This window comes from Gobio gobio (genome assembly GCF_949357685.1).
Source record: "Gobio gobio genome assembly, chromosome: 14".
Classification (NCBI taxonomy): domain Eukaryota; kingdom Metazoa; phylum Chordata; class Actinopteri; order Cypriniformes; family Gobionidae; genus Gobio; species Gobio gobio.
In genome coordinates this window covers 26,075,819-26,095,158 of record NC_137107.1, presented here as the reverse complement: position 1 = coordinate 26,095,158, position 19,340 = coordinate 26,075,819, and the positions used below count along the sequence as shown (strand labels likewise).

General features: G+C 40.9%; 1 protein-coding gene across 3 annotated transcripts in view; it reads right to left on the bottom strand.

The window, feature by feature from the left end:
- The window catches only part of ankhd1 (ankyrin repeat and KH domain containing 1), a 73,359-nt gene that overhangs the window by 5,734 nt on the left and 48,285 nt on the right, over nucleotides 1–19,340 (bottom strand). The window contains exons 3-25 of one of the 3 annotated variants that reach the window (XM_079834789.1): nucleotides 12,848–13,004; nucleotides 12,405–12,567; nucleotides 11,408–11,555; nucleotides 11,002–11,235; nucleotides 9,910–10,004; nucleotides 9,577–9,814; nucleotides 9,143–9,334; nucleotides 8,945–9,054; nucleotides 8,769–8,856; nucleotides 7,900–8,027; nucleotides 7,649–7,792; nucleotides 7,355–7,457; nucleotides 5,452–6,324; nucleotides 4,431–4,564; nucleotides 4,157–4,268; nucleotides 3,921–4,066; nucleotides 3,685–3,827; nucleotides 3,367–3,580; nucleotides 1,194–1,369; nucleotides 937–1,099; nucleotides 730–825; nucleotides 502–618; nucleotides 215–380 (exon numbers count right to left, since the gene is read on the bottom strand). In XM_079834789.1, the coding sequence (XP_079690915.1) occupies nucleotides 215–380; nucleotides 502–618; nucleotides 730–825; nucleotides 937–1,099; nucleotides 1,194–1,369; nucleotides 3,367–3,580; nucleotides 3,685–3,827; nucleotides 3,921–4,066; nucleotides 4,157–4,268; nucleotides 4,431–4,564; nucleotides 5,452–6,324; nucleotides 7,355–7,457; nucleotides 7,649–7,792; nucleotides 7,900–8,027; nucleotides 8,769–8,856; nucleotides 8,945–9,054; nucleotides 9,143–9,334; nucleotides 9,577–9,814; nucleotides 9,910–10,004; nucleotides 11,002–11,235; nucleotides 11,408–11,555; nucleotides 12,405–12,567; nucleotides 12,848–13,004 (4,140 nt within the window). The remainder of the gene's footprint in view (nucleotides 1–214; nucleotides 381–501; nucleotides 619–729; nucleotides 826–936; nucleotides 1,100–1,193; nucleotides 1,370–3,366; nucleotides 3,581–3,684; nucleotides 3,828–3,920; nucleotides 4,067–4,156; nucleotides 4,269–4,430; nucleotides 4,565–5,451; nucleotides 6,325–7,354; nucleotides 7,458–7,648; nucleotides 7,793–7,899; nucleotides 8,028–8,768; nucleotides 8,857–8,944; nucleotides 9,055–9,142; nucleotides 9,335–9,576; nucleotides 9,815–9,909; nucleotides 10,005–11,001; nucleotides 11,236–11,407; nucleotides 11,556–12,404; nucleotides 12,568–12,847; nucleotides 13,005–19,340) is intronic. The other 2 variants (XM_079834790.1, XM_079834791.1) reach the window with 2 other exon arrangements.

Here is a 19,340-nt window from a genome sequence, read left to right as displayed (position 1 = left end):
CACAAAATAGACAGTCAAAACATGGCAATGGCAAAGAGCCAACTAAATGTCACTGATTCAGTCAATGATTTTGGCCCTCCAAAAATCCTTTTTTGAGGCATTTCAGTGTATTACTAAAAAGGTCATAATTTTTTGCATTTTACAAATGCCTACAGCTTTAATACTTTTTTTTTTTTAATGATATCTGGGCATAAACCAACATGGTGCTCCTCACCTTCTGCAGAGTCCTCCTTCTGATCCTGCATCTCATAGAACACTTCTTTCACTTTTGCCTCTTCTTCCTCCAGCTTCCTCTTCTGCTCTTCCTTCTTTTTCTTGCGCTTCTCCTTTCTCTTCTCTCGCTTTGCTGCCAGAGCCTGCTTTTTGCTTTCTTCACGAGACTGTTAAGAAACAATTTAAGAAGAACTAAGTTCACCGTGATACACCATGCCGCAAAAGTTAAATCCTTAACCAACTAGTTAGCTCAATAGTTAGTCTAGCTGGTCATCTGAAGACACAAACCTTCTCCAGATCAAGCTCCTTGAGCAGAATGCTGGCGTTCTTGTTCGCCTCAGCCGCCTGCTGATCTTTGGCTTTGACAATGGTTTCCATGCACTGATGACATTTCTTCAGCAGTTCCTGTAGAGTGGCAATGTGAACATGTCAATTAAAGACGTCTTAAATAATGGAAACAGAACTCTATGGTAACAGTATATTCCAAGGCAGTCTCTGAATTTAAGTCTTTTATACCTTATCTGCAATAGTTGCAATGTATCTCATGCACTCAATGTCAGATGGGAACTGGTTTACTTCCTTCACCAGGTACTGCACTACTTTTACATGGCCCTAAAAAAAAAGGTCATATTTCAGTGTTTATTGGTAGTTTATCATCATTCATTTTTCTACAAAAGAGCAGCTCAGCATTAGTGACATTCAGTCATAAGCCAAGATGCTCACCTTGCGGAACGCTGCCATGAGTGGGGTTATCTTGCGGTTGTCTGCTGCATCCACATCGGCTCCAGCCTGTACCAAGAGCTGCACCACATCAAAGTGGCCACCGTTAGCAGCCAGCCACAAAGGGGTGTTCCCCTTCTTATTTCGCACGTCAATGTGAGCCCCTCTACATTAACAGAGCAGAAAGAGCAGCATGAGACGCTACATTCTGGAGAGAGGACAGACTGGTACTGTACACTGCCAGTGTTTTAAAAACACACCTGCTGATGAGAAGCTCACAAAACTTGTAGTGGCCCTTGTCTGCAGCAATGGTGAGGGCAGTGTCGCGAGAGGAGGGAACTGGAGGGGCATTGACATCTGCCCCTTTATCCAACAGCACACGGCCCACTTCAGCATAACCGCCAGATGCAGCCTCCATGAGTGGGGTGAGGCCAGTCTAGTGAAAGAAAAGGTCCCCTTAACATTAAATTTAATATTGAGGTAATGAACAAACATTCTTTTAGACACTTGCATCTTTTAGACATCTCTTAACATCTTTCAAAATGTAACCATGCATTATTTTACCAATGCATTTTTTTTGCATCAACTGTATACACAGGGTATCTGCAGGTTTCACCAAGTCAAATTTACGACTTTAAGACCATTATGAATTAAATTTAAGACCTATATCACGCAATAAAAAAAATGTACAAAGGAAATGCAGAATCACAAAATTACCTGCAAAGCAAATTAATTAATTTATTAGTATTAGCAAACTTGCACTTCCTCATAGCTCAATCCCACCAGGATTGAAAAAAAATCTAAATCAAAAGATGTGTTTTTTTTTTGTACTGATTTTGTGGTGGTAATCTCCAGAAATGTGCATGTTTTTGTTTTTTCATAATTAGGATGCCACATTTACCATATTATTATGTTAGATGCACAATAGTCACACATAACAATAAAAGGTCCAGTGGTGTGCTATCTAGCTTTAATAACATGATCGCTTAAAGTGGGAAATATGACCAAAATCTTACAAGTAAACCACATCAATAAGCAATTGCTTAATATAAGTAAAAAGTTCTCAAAATAATCAAGTAAAGGGTGTGTATTTGTGTATTTAAATCGTATTTGTGTGTAATGTGTGTATTTAATCGTTCAGGGGCAATAATTTAGAACTGTTGGCTGAAGAATAAAATCTGTTTGATGTGTCTGTGGTACAATCCGAAAGAGACTCGCGCCAATAACATGAAAGCTGATTGGCTGCAATATAAGATGCCTGTTGGTCTCATTTGTAGTTGTAATACAACGACTAGCGAAAGAAAGAACTACAACACCCTGGATAAAACACACACTAAGCCTTGCGGGAGCATTTCAATGAGCAATAGAGGCAGCGTTACATGGACGTAGGAAAATGAAGACCCGTTTAAAATGATTTAAGACCTAGAACTCAATACTTCAGTGAATTTAAGACTTTTTAAGGCCTAACATTTTGAATTTTTTTACTTTTTAAGACCCCGCTGGAACCCTGTGTATACAATTTAGGCTTTTTTTCATTAGGATTTTAGAGACATACATTGAAATATCGCAAATGTACAAATCTCGATATGCACATTGGAATGTTCCCAATCCTGGTCCTTGAGCACCCCGTGCACTGAACATTTTAGATGTCTCCCAAATCAAACACACCCGATTCAATTCATCAGCACATTAGTGAAGACTCCATGATTATAAAAGTGTGTTAGATAAGAGAGACATAAACAAATTGCAGTGTTGAAAGTACTTCAGGACTAGAATTGGGAGTTTGCATATTGCTACTGGCATATTGCAATGTCTAGCGATGAATTAATGCTTTTTTAATTCCTCAAAAAGTTAAGACAAATCAACAAGCCATTGTGGCGCACTCATAGCAAAACTAGTCTGAGGCTGCTGTCAGACTGGCAGTTTAGTTTGAAAAGTAAACTGTGCATGACAGTTGAAAGCTGTCATGCACACCCGGGAGCACACCGGGGTACCAAAGCTGATCCACTGTCTCCTTAAAATAATCCATTTGCAAGCAGCAGAAAGCCGCCTTCATGAGACATAACATACAGTAAACCCAAGTGTCTGCTGCGCATTATAGCACCAAATTAATAAACACAAAACATTGGCCTGTGTCCTGTTTTCTATCATGCACCATGCATGTTTGTGATAGTTTAAGATGAACGCAAATGGGTTTGCTAGAACCCAAGAAACCTAAAAAAAAAAAATTTAGTCAGCCCAAATTTTCCATGTTTTTGGCACTAAATGTTGGTTATAACATTCAGTTTTTAAATATATTTAAATATGATTGAAATTCATTTTAAACACTTAAAGCACCGTCATTATTGTATTATGCATTTTTCTTCAATATCGAGCGGCCCTACTTCAAGGACCTCACTGCCCAAGTAACACTGTTGTAAGGTGATCACAGACCTTGGCACGGTGTTCCACGTTGGCCTTTCGGTCCAGCAGTAGGCTGACAACCTCTGCTCGGCCTTGGAAGCAAGCCAAGGTCAGTGCTGTGTTACGATTGGTCTCAATCTGTGCATTGATATCAGACCCCATGTCCAACAGCAGCTTCACCGCAGGCACATGGCCATTCATGGCCGCCAACATGAGTGGAGAAATGCCCAGCTTACTGCCAGTCCTGCAAGAGAAACGAGAGAAGAAAAAGAGAAGTTCATACAGTGTCTTAATGCTTCCTAATACAAGTCTTAAGACAGTCAAACCAATAGCGACAGATGTTCTGACCTAGAGTTGATCTCAGCACCAGCATTCAGAAGGATCTTGATGATGTTGACGTAGCCCCCTGAGGCCGCCAGACTGAGTGGGGTGTAGTCGGAAACATTACGGTGCTCCTTATTAGCCCCGCGAAGCAACAACAGCTCCACCACCTGCAAAGATGAAGATAAATGAACATACTTTCAAATATTTGGGGGTTTAAAAGTTTATCTGGTAAAGAGGTGGAGCTAAAACTGTTAGGGTACCTCTTGTCTGCCACCTGAGCAGGCAAGGGACAGAGGGGTGTCTTTGGTCCTCTCAGACTGAGCTTCAATGTCCCCTCCCTTGTCCAGCAGGATCTCCACAACACCCACATGGCCCGCAGTAGCCGCTAGGATTAGCGGAGTGAACCCTGTAGGCAGACATGAAGAGCGACACTCAACACCTCTGTAAATTTACCATACAGATAAGACTTCACGAAACAAATCGAGGATCCTTTTACCCTTCTTGTCCCGGTGCTCGATGTTGGCCCCACGTGCAATGAGCACTGAGACGAGCTCTTCGTGGCCACCTGCACAGGCCAGGGTCAGTGCTGTGTCGTGATTGCTCTCAGTCTGAGGGGGAAATAGATGAAGATGCTTTAATAATGTCACTTTTTGTGGACATTTGATGGACAATTAGATGCATAGTTTTATCGTGTCTACAAATGCTCCACAGCAGTCATGTGTGTTATATGATTGCCGTTTTCATGTTACATGCAGAGAAGATGGTCTTACATGTGCGTCAATGTCCACTGAGGGATACAGAGGGAGCATGGAGGGTGGGGAGACTGTGTTGATGGGCGTCTGTACGGAGGGCTGAGGGGAGGGCGAAGTTGTAGTGTTTACCACAGGCACTCTGCTGTTCACAGCTGCAAAGACAGAGACAGACCAGTGGTCGTTTAGTATTTATATACTATTATAGTATTTATTAATATTTTGAATTAGCTTTAAAAATACATCTATTTGTTTTAGTAACTTATTAGTGTATAGTAATCTTGTGTCATTTGTATTAGGTTTTGTTTAATACAGCTTTATTTTTTAGTAATGTAAGTACTTCAACTTATTTCAGTTAGCCAATGAAACGTCTTTAATTTCCGGTTAACCTTTTTCGTCTAATATTTGGATTTTATTCCAGCATCACTTTTTAATAGTTTAGTTAATAATAGCAACACTTGAGTGAGACAAATTTAACAACAGTGACTCTTGCAATAAAGCAAAAATAAATAGATGAGATTTAAAGTTAATTTGAAGACCGCATAAAATGGCTCATCAGAAATGTTCTACTTGAGCTGAGTAATTTCCTATTGAAAAAAAAAAAAAGACAAACGTTTGGCCAGGACATTCCCTCATGCCCACTTTTATATTCCCAAACATTTTTAGTTTACATCAAAGTCATGCATCATGATCAGCTATTGCTAGTCAGTAGCAGGTTATATTAGGGGAGTTTTATTCCCATTATAGTAAGCATTTGATTGGCCATAAATTCATATACACCCATTTGTGGTCACCACTCTTGTTGGTCTGATTTCCCAGAAGAGAATAACTGTGAATTCTGAATGTATACATCTTCTAAAAAGATAATTTAGTCAACGTTTGGGAATAGACTAGCATAAATATTGTTAATCATGCATACATTTTTGCATAATCAATGTGGGCTTAAAGCTAAGACTGATTATTTGCCAATAGCAATGCAGCCATTTAATTTCTTATTAATGGTTGTCATCCTGAAAGGAAGCCCTAGTTGCAGTGAGCTCACCCGCCATGATGTCATCAAGCGTATCTGTGAGCGTCTGTGCGGGTGTGGCGACCATGAGTCCATCGGGTGCCTGCGTAAGAAGCCCTGGCCCCAACCCTGTCAGCTGCTGACCTAGCAACACCCTCTGCAGGTCTGGGCTGCTGCTTCCCGGGTACTCTGCATTACTGAAGTCTGTGGACTGCTGCAGGGCCAGAGGCTGGATGGGAACGAAGCTGGTCTGCAGAGGGGGACTCTGGAGGGCCTGGTTCTGAGGCGGCGGAGGTGGCGGCGGCTGCGTTGCCTCTCTGTACAGAATGGTATCCACCTGTGGCAGCTTGGCACAGTCAACGTCATCTTCATACTCCTCCTCATCTTCGTCCTCCTCGTCTTCATCATTGGTAGGGGTGGGCCTGTGGTCCTCCTCTCTGCGATTAACCTCACTTTCGTTGTCAGAGCCCAGCTGTGTGGCCTGCAGGGGCAGGGGGGTGCCGGGCATCTCCACCCCTGCCGCCTGGCCCAGCTCCTCCTTGAGCCCCTTGGTCTCCATGTATTCTTTGGTGAACTGCTGCTGCGTCTTCAGCTGCAACTGCCGCTCCACCTTCTGCAGCTCCTTCAAGATCTTCTTCTTCTTCTGCACCTGCTCCTCACGACTCTTCTTTAGCTCCTCGATCTTGTCTTTGGTGAGCGGCTCACCCTGGATGAGCTCGAGCGACTGTAGCTGGGCCTTCTCGATGGCACTGATGCGCTGGCCCAGCTCGTTCAGCTTGCCTTCTGTTTCCTCTACGATGCATTCCAGAGGCTGGTACGGGTGAAAGGGCGGCAGCAGGTCAGCGTCTAAGCCACCCGGAGCCACAGAGTTGCTCTGAAGGGAGCTCAGTCTTTGTTTGGACGCACCTAGGAAAAAAAAACAAACTAATGCTTAACCCAAAAAGCTGATGTTAACCAGACATCATGCATACTGTGCAACTAGTCTAGTTATTCTACTCGATACTCATGGGCCCCCTTTACACCAGAGATTAACAAACATGTCCAAAGTTTTTAGCTGGACTGCAGTTAGACTTTCATTCCAATGCATCTCAAGTATGAGAGCAGTGTCTAGTCTTTTTGTGAGAGCAGAAGAAACAAACAGCAACACAAATGCTGTAACGTAATGTATACGAGAATTTGCAGCGTAAATAAACTTGCATATTATTTACCTATCTGAATATGTAGCTGTGAATGCAAGTACATTTTCACTATCCAAAGTCTAAGACCATCTTCAAATGCTTCTTAAGTGATCCCATCACAACGCATATAGAGTGCATTTGTGTAAGCTGCCTTTTAACATGGCTAAGCATCATTCAATTGTGATCTGATCAGAAAACTAAGTGGATTCTTCATTTGTGTAATGATGGTAGAGAATTGATCCAATACCAGTTTATCAAGGCTGTTCAAACTGTCAGTCCAAATCCAAATATTCATGTATCCGACTAGAATCTGATCTAAATGATTTACTGTCTTCATGTATTGCGACTGTTCAGATCTAATCTGTTACATTGCACTCTTTTGTTTTCTTTCTTTCATTGGTTTCTAAGGCAATGATGTTCAAAATGCACTTTGCAACCCCACAACCTTGTCTTGTAATGAGTTTCAGCAAGTTTCCAACAAAATCTGACATGTATACATTTTACATGGTGTGAGTGACAAGCAGAAAAGCTATGCAAAATTCGATCAGAACCACATATGAATGTAGCTTGAAACTATTATTATTTTTTTTACAATTTTCACACTTCATTTTACATTTCATTTCAATTTACAAAAATCTGATTTGAACCGACAGTCTGAACAATCAGACTACAGCCAGTTTGATAAGCGGTACGTCATTTTGAGCAAAACATCCAGCTGATTAGAATAACTTTACTAGACATTCTAAGACAAAACTAACCTTTGCTTGTAACGGGTGGGGGCGTGGGGATGGTGGAGGGCACTCTGTCTGGCTCCTGGGGGGGCACCACCATAGCCAGGGCTTGGAATGGGACTCGAGGGGCCTGCACGCAAAACAAAATTGACAGTCTATTAAATCAAAGTGTAAACTATTATATAAAACATATATGTTACACATACTTCTCTCTCCACAAATTGCTATTTTAATCTCTCAAAGCATTAGGTAAAATGTTAAACAGGGTAATTTGTAGTGATGCTTAGACTGTTGGATAGTGTAAAGTATGTTTCTGCTCACCTGAGAAGTGTCATGAGAGGGCGGTGTGAGCTGGGACAGGTCTGGGGCAGGGACTGACAGGATGTTGTTTGGGTAGTCTAGCAGGTAGGACACCACATTAGTGTGACCACCTTTAGCAGCTTCGATCAGCATTGTGGAGCCATCCTGTGAACAGAAGAGAAACTCTAATTAACACAGGGCACTGACCAAAGTTTGTGACACCACATAACACCTATTAGCATCTGGGCAGTGTCATTCTCTGAAACCCTCACCTTTAGTCTGTGGGTGGGGTCAGCACCATGGGCCAACAACAGCTCCACAACAGCCAGATGGCCCCCCGCACAAGCCAGAGAAACCACTGTGTGATCATTGTTGGCTGTGGCTCTATTAACATTAGCACCTGCAGATATAAATATGTAATTTTAAAATACAACGCCAGAAACAAAGGGAGCAGAAACAGACATAAAATGTAACTCGTTCATCATCTAATAAAGTTATATAAATAAAAAATAAAAATGTAATTTTCACATTTGGGTGTCACAACCTTATTTATTATATTGCTTGGTTAAATGGGCCAAAAACAATTAAAAAAATTTTTTTTTTTGTGGTGGGCCTAGTGAAACGTTGAGCAGGGCTAGTACAAAAAATTAACCACTGGCCTAACAAGGCCAGTATAAAAAAAATCCCTAGCAATAAGCACTGAAATATATTAAAAAAAGAAAACAGCTAGTTAAAAAATGTTCATATTTCACAATTTAGCTGCTTTTATTACAGTTTTGATCAAGTAAATAGAATCCTAGTAAGCACAAGAGACTGCTTTGAACATTAAAAAAATAGTAGCATGCTTTAATGTGACAAAAACAGTGACATAGAATTGTTCTTTTGCTGTTGGGATGAGCTGTCAAAATTAAACTATAAGCTACGTTTAAGTACCTTTAAACATTTTACATAAAGTGACTAAGTTGACGCTCTGTGCTATTTTTCAAATGTTTTTTCTACAGCAAACTGGTCACCGATGAAGGTTCACTATGCTGATGCGAAGACCCAATTAATTGGTGAGGAAATTCATTATTTATTCATTATATATTGTCAATTTCATTGATTGCTTGTTGCAGCCAAAGTTTGGGACGTCACAACTTGCCTTTGCTGATGAGAAACTGCACAGTGCACAGGTGTCCAGCTCTCGCTGCTTTCATTAGCGGAGTCCTGCCCCCTTCTGATTCATGTTCCTGAAAAACATTAACAAAATAAAACAAAAATATAAACAAACACAAAGTAATAAAAATTAAATCATGGTAAATCAGAACATCCACAAACCAGGTCAGCCCCTGTTTGCAGCAGCACGTCGGCCACATCCGTGTGTCCATTCTCACACGCATATGTCAGAGCTGTGTCACCCGTGGCTGTTGTGGCATGGACGTTAGCTCCTGGACCAAGAGAAAAGTGTGTGTGAACACATTGTGTCATAGGCAGGAGATAGAAATTTCAAGAATTACATCCAAATCAAGGCCACACCTGCAGCCAACAAGTATTTGACCAGTTCCAGATGCCCCTCCTGTGCAGCTTCCATGAGCGGGGTGGAACAACCCAACTCAATGTCCGCCCCAGCTTTGATGAGGAAATCAGCCACCTCTAGGAAGCCTCCGCAACATGCCAGAGTCAACGCGGTCTCCTGCGTCTCCTCTGTCTGAGCGTTAATATTTGCACCTAAAACCAACCAATATAGACCAATTCTCAGTTTGTGAATAATAATGAACTTGCAAAGGAAACTTAGCATTCAGATAGTAAGAGTTTGAAAACAGACATTTTAAACAATGCAAGCTTTGTATTTCTAATTCAAACTTTTGAGATTACTGTTGTATTGCATTACTTTTCTAAATGGATTCTGGATGCGTGTTATTGACTTAATTCCTGTGCAAAGTCTACAAAACTGAGATGACCCCCAGTACCTTGTGCTAGGAGCAGAGCTACCATCTCTTCATGGCCCTCACGAGCTGCCTCCATCAGTGGAGTGTAGCCCTCATCATTCACCTCCTCCAGGTTGGCTCCCCTCTCGATCAGAAGTGCTGCCAGCTCCACATGACCCCCGCAGGCAGCCAGCGTTAGAGGCGACTCAAATGAGTCAGCAGGCATGTTTACCTGTGCCCCACTATCCAATAGCAGCCGTGCCACCTCCACATGCCCATCCTACAAAAGACAACCACGAGAATAATGACTCAAAAGACCAGCACAAACATCAGAGGGAGTACCTACAAGACTGTGTACATAAAAGCTGGTTTTACCATGCAGGCCTCCATGAGAGCAGTGTGCATCTCATCTGTCTTGTGCTCCTGGTCAGCTCCTGCTTCTAAGAGAAACCGGACCATGTCCAAGTGCCCTGAGGAGCAGGCAGGATACGGTCAATAATCACCCCAAAATGTACCAAACTGATTAATTTCATAATGTACAGTTGGGCATACCATTTTAAATTAACAGAATTTACTTGCACATCAGTGTCCAAATAAGGTCTATATTCTGGTCTTTATTATGAAAGGACAGTAATAACATTATTAACAATAAGCTCCACAGTTATTGGAATATTCCAGTACACAAGTTTAGGGTCAGTAAGAAGTTGTGCTGCTTAATATTTTTGTTTATTTTTTCCAGAATTCTTTGATGAATATAGAAAGTCCAAAAGAACAAAATTCTTTACGGTCACTTTCGATAAATTGAATGCATCCTTGCTGTAAAAAAAACAAACAAAAAAACACCCCAAACTTTTGAACGGTAGTGTACACAGCATATATAAATAGCATATTTCAAATAAACTAAGATATGAAACATTTTCCCCCATTGCTATTATCTACTAGAAATACTACAAAAAAAAAATATTGTATTTAAAGCAGCTGTCCTTTTTTGTGTTCAAGATTTACAAAAATTATATAATGAGAACGTACAACATGAATCCATTTTCAAACCGTGTTTTTGTCTTACTCCAAATCATTATGGTACACTTATAATAAGTGTTTATATTGGGACCATTTCAGACTGGACTGGTAGGAATCGCTGCGGAGGAGCACAGTCCCTGTTTCTGTTTATTCCGTTCTGTTTATTAACCGCGAGAGTGCGAAAAGTGACCGACTGCAGATTTAATTATCACTCAGATTTACCTTTGTTTCAATGTGCAGATAAACATGAATGATCAGTTTCAAAAAGGCTTCTTACAAGATCCAAAATTCAGATTAATACAGGCATGTGGCTACTTTATCATTCAGATTTCTAGAAACCTTAATTTGGTTATGGGAATCAGGTTAAATGCACTAACAATCAGAATAAGACCATAGTCTGATTATCATCTTATGCATGTAAACAGTCTGTGATACAATGAGATGCACCTTTATAGCAGGCAAGTGTGAGTGCGCTCTCCTTAAACTCGTTGGAGTGTGTGTTGATTCCAGCGCCATACTCCAGGAGCACACGAGCGACCTCCACATGGCCTGCACTGGCAGCCTCCATCAATGGAGTGTGACCATTCTCATTGTGATCCTCAATGTTAGCACCCTCCTTCAGCAACACCTTTACAACATCCAGGAAACCTCCTGCACACGCATATGTCAAGGCTGTGTTACCTGCAAGAAAGGGAAAGGCAATGGATGAACATGGTATGTTTGGAAGCATGCATTTGTAGGCATGCACAACATTTACTGTACTCTTTTTGGTCCATTTAAGCCCACATACCTTTCACACTGTTTTTATTTTTTATTGTTATTTTTTACAAAAAATGGCTGTATATTGTAGTACCTGTCGAGGACTGTGCGTTAACGTCGGCTCCGTGCACTAGGAGCAGTTTGACGATATCAACATAACCACCGCTTGCAGCAGCCATAAGTGGTGTGATGTCTCCTTTGATCCCTCTGTCCTCCACGTTAGCATGCATGGCCAGCAAGACCTACAACCCGTCAAACTCAAATCAACCGAGACATTCTTCCCAGATAACCACAGTGCATGCTTCCATTAAAATTGAAAATTAAAGGTACAGCATGTAATTTCTTCACCACTAACAGCACCATAACCAACTGCAGTCAGGAATGGGACGATTGGTCTGGAAATAGGCCGTAAAGTTATTTATTTATAAATTATCTATTTTAGGTATCAAGGTACATAACATGATAATAGCCTTGATAATACTTCAATATCAGAATGACAAAAGGTATAATAAACAAGGACTAGCCAAGTTTTCAAAGAAGCTTTACAAAAATTCATGTTGTTAATATTTATATCATTTTAATATCTTCATGCCTTACAGTCGCATATAGAAAATAAAAGCTGGGAGATGATATAATTACACTATGCGACATTACAAGCAGTAGTCCTCTGCAAGTGTGGATAAAGTTGGACAAGCTATATATCCAAATTTATATATATAGAGTTGTGCAATTATATAGTTTACATTTTGTGATTATAAAAACAATCACGTTGCCGAGATTTGCTAACTACCTGTTTATCCTGGTAGAAAAAAAAGGCAGAAGGGAAATAATTCAGAAATTTATTTGAAAATGTTTTTTTTTTTCTAATTCAGTTCAATGCTGCTTCAAGTGCTGAAATTACACACACAACCTTAACTTAACATTTTAATTATTTATTTAATTTTAATAATTTAATTTATTTGTATTAATCATTTATGCATTTGACAAGGAGTTTTGGCTGTCGGCAACTGAAAGGAAAGCTTCAGGCTTGGAATATTGGTAGCACAAAACACATAATAAATGGCATAAATGTCCGAGTCTGTACACGGTACCTGTGCAAGCTCATAGTATCCAGCTGAGCAGGCCAGACACAGCAGGCTCTCGCCCTCTTCTGTATGTTCGTTGACGCTGCGTCCCTCGTCTAGCAGCTTCCGCACCGCATTCACGTCGCCGTCCGAGCAGGCCTCAGCCAGGCTACGGCTAAAAATAACCAGACTACTACAATTACTGCGACTGTGCAGGCGAAGCTAAGCTAACTACTCTAACTCAAGGCTCATGGAGGAACAAGAAGACCTATACAGCTGCTTGTGTCTAATTACAGAGGTTTCAAATATCAAGTGCACTTTAAACATTCAGACTGAGACAAAGCTTAAAACACATTTAATATTGCTTAGCTTTTAGCCCTTATGTAGTCATTCTTGCTGGTTGAACATGAGTGTTGCATCATGATGTGTGGACACAGGAGGAGAAATCGTATGTGAGAAAAGATGCCTACTTGTCGGCCTGGCTGGCGTTGAGTGTGTTTTCGGCCCTCATGCGGGTGAGGGCGGCGGCAGCCTCATCCAGTGCGCAACTCACTGACGACGTCAGGCGGCGTAACACCTCTGGATCTGCAAAGGCTTTGCCATCGGCAGTGGAGAGTTTACCAATGCCTGCAGCATCCAGCCCCACACCAGCACCACACGCCATCCAGCAAGAACAAACGCATCCATGGTTAGTACAGGCCCAACACGCTCACACACAGGAAATACAACGGTCGGTTAGCCAAATTCACACCATGCCGTTTTAGTAATGTCTAAACTTTTCAAAGCTCCCACAGAGATTCAGAATGGCGTAACACGATCAATGCTCAAACAAATGATAATGATTTTGACCGTGAAATAAATTATATTTATTAGAGGTTGACCGATAATGCATTTTGTTGATACCAATAACTAAGGTGGGGATTAAAGGAAAAAAAAAATGTTTACTGGATGATATATTGAAAGTGTTATCCCTTAGTATTTCTATAGCCCTGTATGCCAGTAATGGGGCAGAGACTTGCAAAATGCATGCCAAATCCAAAATCCCACAAAGATGATTCTGTGCACATCATGATTACTAACTTTGAAAAAAGCATCAAAATACAGCAGACTTGCATTCAAAAATGTTTTTGCTCCCTGTGGCTCTCAAGCAGATAAATGGTTGTCAATAAATAGGGCTGGCTCTACTGATTGGCAATTAAGCCGGCTGCGACTTATTTTTGACTATAAATTAAGTATTTTTAATTCACAATAAAAATGTGACTCAAGTGGCTTAAGTAGACTCTTGCCTGTGCAAGATAGATTGCCAATGCAAGATAGATTGCATTTAAATGTGTCTGAGTAAGTGTAAGGCCTTGTATCAATGGGGGGTGTGTGTGTGTGTGCGCGCGAGTGTGTACACACGTGTGTACAAGCGGTGAGAAATCAGAAGGAGAATAGCGAGTTTATAATAACGCAAACGATACAGTACACATCAGCATACAATACATTTTGGGGATGGTAAGTTTAAAAAAAAAAAAAGAAGAAGAAATTGTTACTTTTATAGAGCAAGGATGCATTGATCAAAAGTGGCAGTAAAATGTCTTTCAATTACATACATTTTTAGTGTTGTCAATTGTCATGATACAGGAATTTCTAACTTAAAATAAAATACCTTGAAAAATATCAATATACCTTGTAGTTGTCAAAAATATTGATATTTCGATATGTATCGATACTGAAATAACTAAAATGATACAAATACTCCTTTCTACAGTATCAATACCAGCTGCGCTTTCTTGGTCTCCTTTCCGACCGACAGTGAGTTGACACGCACCTGCCTCCTCTCATTTACTCCGGTTAAATAGTGTTGGTGTGACGTGTCTGAATTTCGCGCGAGATTGCACATAATTCTACTCATTACCGCAGATTTCAAGCTCACATCTGAAGCGCACACGCATACAGTAATAAAGCCGCCTCTTACATACACACGCAAAAATTAGCTCCTTTTCAAAGCTTATTAATGGTCAAATACACTCAAAAACAATGCCACAAAGACACGTCTTGTAGAGTCTCATCGTAAACATAGTTGTAAACATAATGCGCAAGTTACAGAGATTTCAGTTTTTACAATAGCCTGTCTCCCAATATCAAAGCTATCTTAGGCTGGGCTGTGTAGTTGCAACCCTCTACAATGTGAGTAAATCACTCACATGCAAGTAAATCTTCACTCTGGGCGACTAAACAATATCTATCATTAGCCATTGGCTAATAAATGCTTCGATTTTACTTGCCAGTGTGTGTGTTAGAGGCTAAGAATAAGTTTTGCATAGATATAATTTTCAATCGCTGAACACGCAGAGAAACAGTTTCGCTCTCCGTCATTTCCAGTTCAACTCAATGGATGCGCAGTGTGCCTGTATTTGACATACCATAAACTCTAGTGTGAAGGCGCCCAACTTGATGCACTACATGTACAGGGCTCGACATTAAGCCTGTTCACACGCTTGTCCTTCAGAGAAGTGAATCTGTCAATCTGTCATTCACTTGTCCGAGTAAAACATTTGCTTGTCCGGATTTTTTTTGTAAATATAATCTATTCTGAAGCAATATTCTCACCAGTGTTTAATCAGCTTTGACATATTTAAATATGCCTATTTGTCATATTTGTACCTTTCTTTGTATGAGTGGCGCTCATTTGTTTTCGATTTTCTCCTCGAGAGGCTGCGCGAGCCTCAACAGCACAACCTTGTCAGTTTGTTTTATATTATCCACTATCGATCGCCACTTACACTAACTGAATGCAGAATCATTATTGCACTTTGGTGATTCCCTAGTTATTTTTTGTTTTAACGTTTTAACCAGGATACTTGTCCGTCGGGCAAGTAAAATTATTTTTCACTTGCCCTTTCAAAAAATCCACTTGTCCCGGACAAGCGTTAAAGGTGAACTATGTAGGATTTTTGCAGTAAAATATCCAGAAACCACTAGGCCAGTGTTATATATTTTTTTTCAGTTGAGTACTTAGAATATCCCAAATGTTTCCAACTATTTGTAAATTGTGAGAAATTGCCATTTTAACCAAGGAGCCGGGACGTGTGAGCTATGCGTGTGAGGGAGTCGCCTGTCGATTGCTTCATATCTGCGTCACCCTCGGTTTCCGGTTTTATTCAGTTAAACACTTTACTCTCACTGCAGTGTGAACAAGTGTCATAGCAGCCGCTGAGCGAACGTCATAACTTCCTTTTCAACACACTCAGATATATCTAATACGATAAACAGAGTTGCGTTACCTCATACTCATGACTGGAAAAGAGGAAGTGGCGCCGGCAACAGTGTCATAATAAAAGTCCCGCCGGTGACTATGCCATAATAAAAGTCCCGCTCTTCAATCACTCCTGCAGCCTTGCTCAGCTCCACAACACTCGGTCCTGCTTCTGCTTCATACTACAGTAATGTTAATAATCGCATCCATGAACATGATTTCTGCCCGAGTCCTATCCTGACTCTTTTCCACCGGCTGTGAGCTGAAGACCACATGTCCCAAGATTCTGCGCTCAAACGTGGCGTCATCAAACTAGAGCTGCAACTAACGATTATTTTTCCTGTCGACTAATCTAACGATTATTTTTTCGATTAGTCGACTAATCTAACGATTAATTTTCCGGATTAATTTTATGATTCTTTTTTACTGATTATTGTATTTCAAAGAGGGTAGTGAATTTGTATATTATTTTAACATGAAATCAATGAATGATGACAATATTAATTGTATTTCAGGAAGGGTAGTGTACATAGTATGCCATTTTATAATTAAATATATGGACACAAGAAGCATTTTAAACATCATGTATAATGATACTATTCATCATAAAATGTATACAGAGTAGGCCTAATTAGGAAAAGTTGTTTACTATAGTAGTTGAGTATGATTTACTTATTGATTTGTGTCAATAGTAAACGAAAATGCACTTGTATTTATCTGCAAAAGGTTCACATACAGGAGCTTTCAGCATAGTATTAATGTATAACTAGTCGTCTATTTTGAAGATATACTTGTGCATAAACAACGACTAAAGCTGCCAGAAGTTTTTGCCCAAATTTCAAAGACATATTTAAATGATTAAAGCTAGAGGCATATCTTAACTTTAATGTTACTTTAATCATGTAAACTACCTATATACAGCATATTATGCATGTGTTTGGGACAGAGGAGCCAGGTCGCATTTACAGCAGATATATGCAGCCCATAATAAATAAAAGCACGAGACGTACTGTACTGGGGTCGGAGAAGAACACCGGAAAATCTGACCGTCTGTTGCAATACACGCGCCACGGTTCAGCTGCGCGAGAGAACACTGGCAGCAGGGTTGCCAGGTTTTCACAACAAAACCCACCCATTCGTTACTCAAAACTAGCCCAAAACAAGCCCAATCGCGTTTCGGGGAGGTTCTCCGGTAAACATCGCATTCGGGGGGTTAAATATGTGGGGTTTTTTGCAGGGCTGCCTGCTAAAATTCTCATTCCCGGGGATAAATATCACATAATTGGGATCGCTTCAACCCGCGGACATGAGACAACAGTGTAGAAGTAGCCCAATTCCGCTGAAAAAACGCGGACTTGGCAACACTGACTGGCAGTGTGAAAGCTCACGCTCTCCACGCGCGCAGTGTGAAACCGGCGTTACAGAGCGAACAAAGCAGTTTTATTCGGCTTCTGTTTAAAGTACTCCCACACTTTTCAATGTCGCGGTCTGGCTTTATATGATAAATTATCATTTTCACTATGCCCGGGAGCAGAAGTTGCCATTATTCTAGATCTTCTGTTCTATTCTAGAACGTAAATAATGTGCCGCCGACGCGTCGTTGCAGCCTTAAGGCCAATTTATACTTCTGCGTCGAGTGCACGCAGAGGGTACGGCGTACCCTACGCATAGACGCGTTGGATACGCCGTACCCTACGCCGTAGCCTGACGCGCACCTCTCCAAAAATGTAACAACACGTCAATTCTACGCGGACCGCAAGCGCTGTGATTGGTCTGCCAGAACCCTTCCCTCAGGTCAATAAATAAATAAAAAATCTGCGATAGGAGTGTGTGTGTGTGTCCAGAAATTGGATGATAGTTCGTTACGTCTGCTATAACACACTATTTTGCAGTCCAGCGATTCTTTATGGTAGTAAATAAATACATAGATCCGCTGAATATAGTTTATTTATTTTCTCATTAAAACCAAAGATGTTAATCAAGATACATATCATGTATATCAAGAACAGGGACACATTAGGGTATATTTCGTGAATGAAGTCTCCGCAACAACAATCGCTTGCTGAGCCACCGCTGCTGAAAACAGCGGCCACGAGCTCCGCATGGTTTCACAAATGCATTCCAGCGCCAGATCGCCTTATTTAACTTTACTAATCAACTAGAGATGCTTAATTTGTATTAGATACAACAACTCAAGCTGCAAGAAAAGCCGCTCTCTCACTGCTGCTGATATTCCGAAATGAATGTACAGATTCTACACATCAAGCTGCTTCTTCTTCGGCTGTTGTCTTGATTACACCAACATGCCCGAGGACACTGCCTTCTAGCGTCTGCATGTGGAATTGCACATTGACGCAGACAACAGCGCAGAAGTATAAATGCTCACGACGGCGTCGGCTACGCGCGTAGCCTACGGCGTACACTACGGCGTACACTCGACGCAGAAGTATAAATGGGCCTTGACATCAAACTACGCCTTTGTTTTGAACAGGCGACCTCTAGTGGACGGAAAAGTTACATAGTGTAGCTTTAATGTCGAGCCCTGATGTAAATCATATTCTTTGTAGTATTTTCCTGTCAAAACAACGCAGTTCATTTAGAATTATTCAGCTTTTAAGAACAAGTAGAATAATAGCGTTTTCAGTTCGCATATAGCTTTCATAGGAATTCATTGAAAAGTTGAAAAACACTCACTTTGCTCCGCACCGCTCCGTTATTAAAGGGATAGTGAAAATTAGCCCATGATTTACTCACCCTCAAGTCATCCAAGGTGTATATGATATTCTTCTTTCAGACGAATAAAATCTGAGGTTCTGGCTAATCCAAGCATTATAATAGCAGTAATAGTTGCTCTGTTTTTTAAGTCCATAAACAAATGCATCTGTCCGTCAAATAATGTGCTCCATGCGGCTCCGGGGTGTTAATAAAGGACTTCTGAAGCGAATCGATACGTTTGTGTAAGAAAATATCCATATTTAAAAATGTATTTAATTTTTTTCTATGGCTCTGCATCAGCCGTCCCCGCGCCATCACTTCCGACGAATAAGGTCAAAATACATGCAAAATACCGGCGCGATCATAGATATATACATAGATTAAGTTATGGCGCTGGGAATACTAGATGACATTTCGCAAAACGACAGCGAATCATGCGCCTTCACACTAGTGTTTATGGTACATCAAATACAGGTAAGCTCGCATCCATTGAGCAGAATGTGCTCAGTCAGTGTTCCGCGAGTGAAAATATGTCTATGCTAAATGTATACTTGGCATCTAACACAATGGCGAGTTAAATCTAAGATTTTTTTGAGATTTTTTTGCCAATGGCTAATGATAGATATTATTTAGTTGCCCAGTGTGAAGATTTAGACGCATATGCAAGTGATTTACTCGCATTATAGAGGGTTGCGCTGAATGAAACGAGTGAGTGAGAGGAGACTAGGGATGGGGCCAATCCGATCCAGTATCGGTATCGGGACCGATACCAGCGTAATTCAGGTATCGGATTTTCCTGATCCAACCTGCGGAGAAATCCGATATCCATGAGCCATGTCTGCGCTTAAACGTTGTCTGCTGAAATGACTCCAAAAGTAATTCCCGCCGGCTTGTCTGCTAGCTGGCTGCAAACTATGGAATGGATTTCCTGAATGAGATAGAGTTATGAGACACGCCCCCGCTCAGGAAATCCATTCCGCAGTTTGCAGCCAGATAGCATTGAGCAG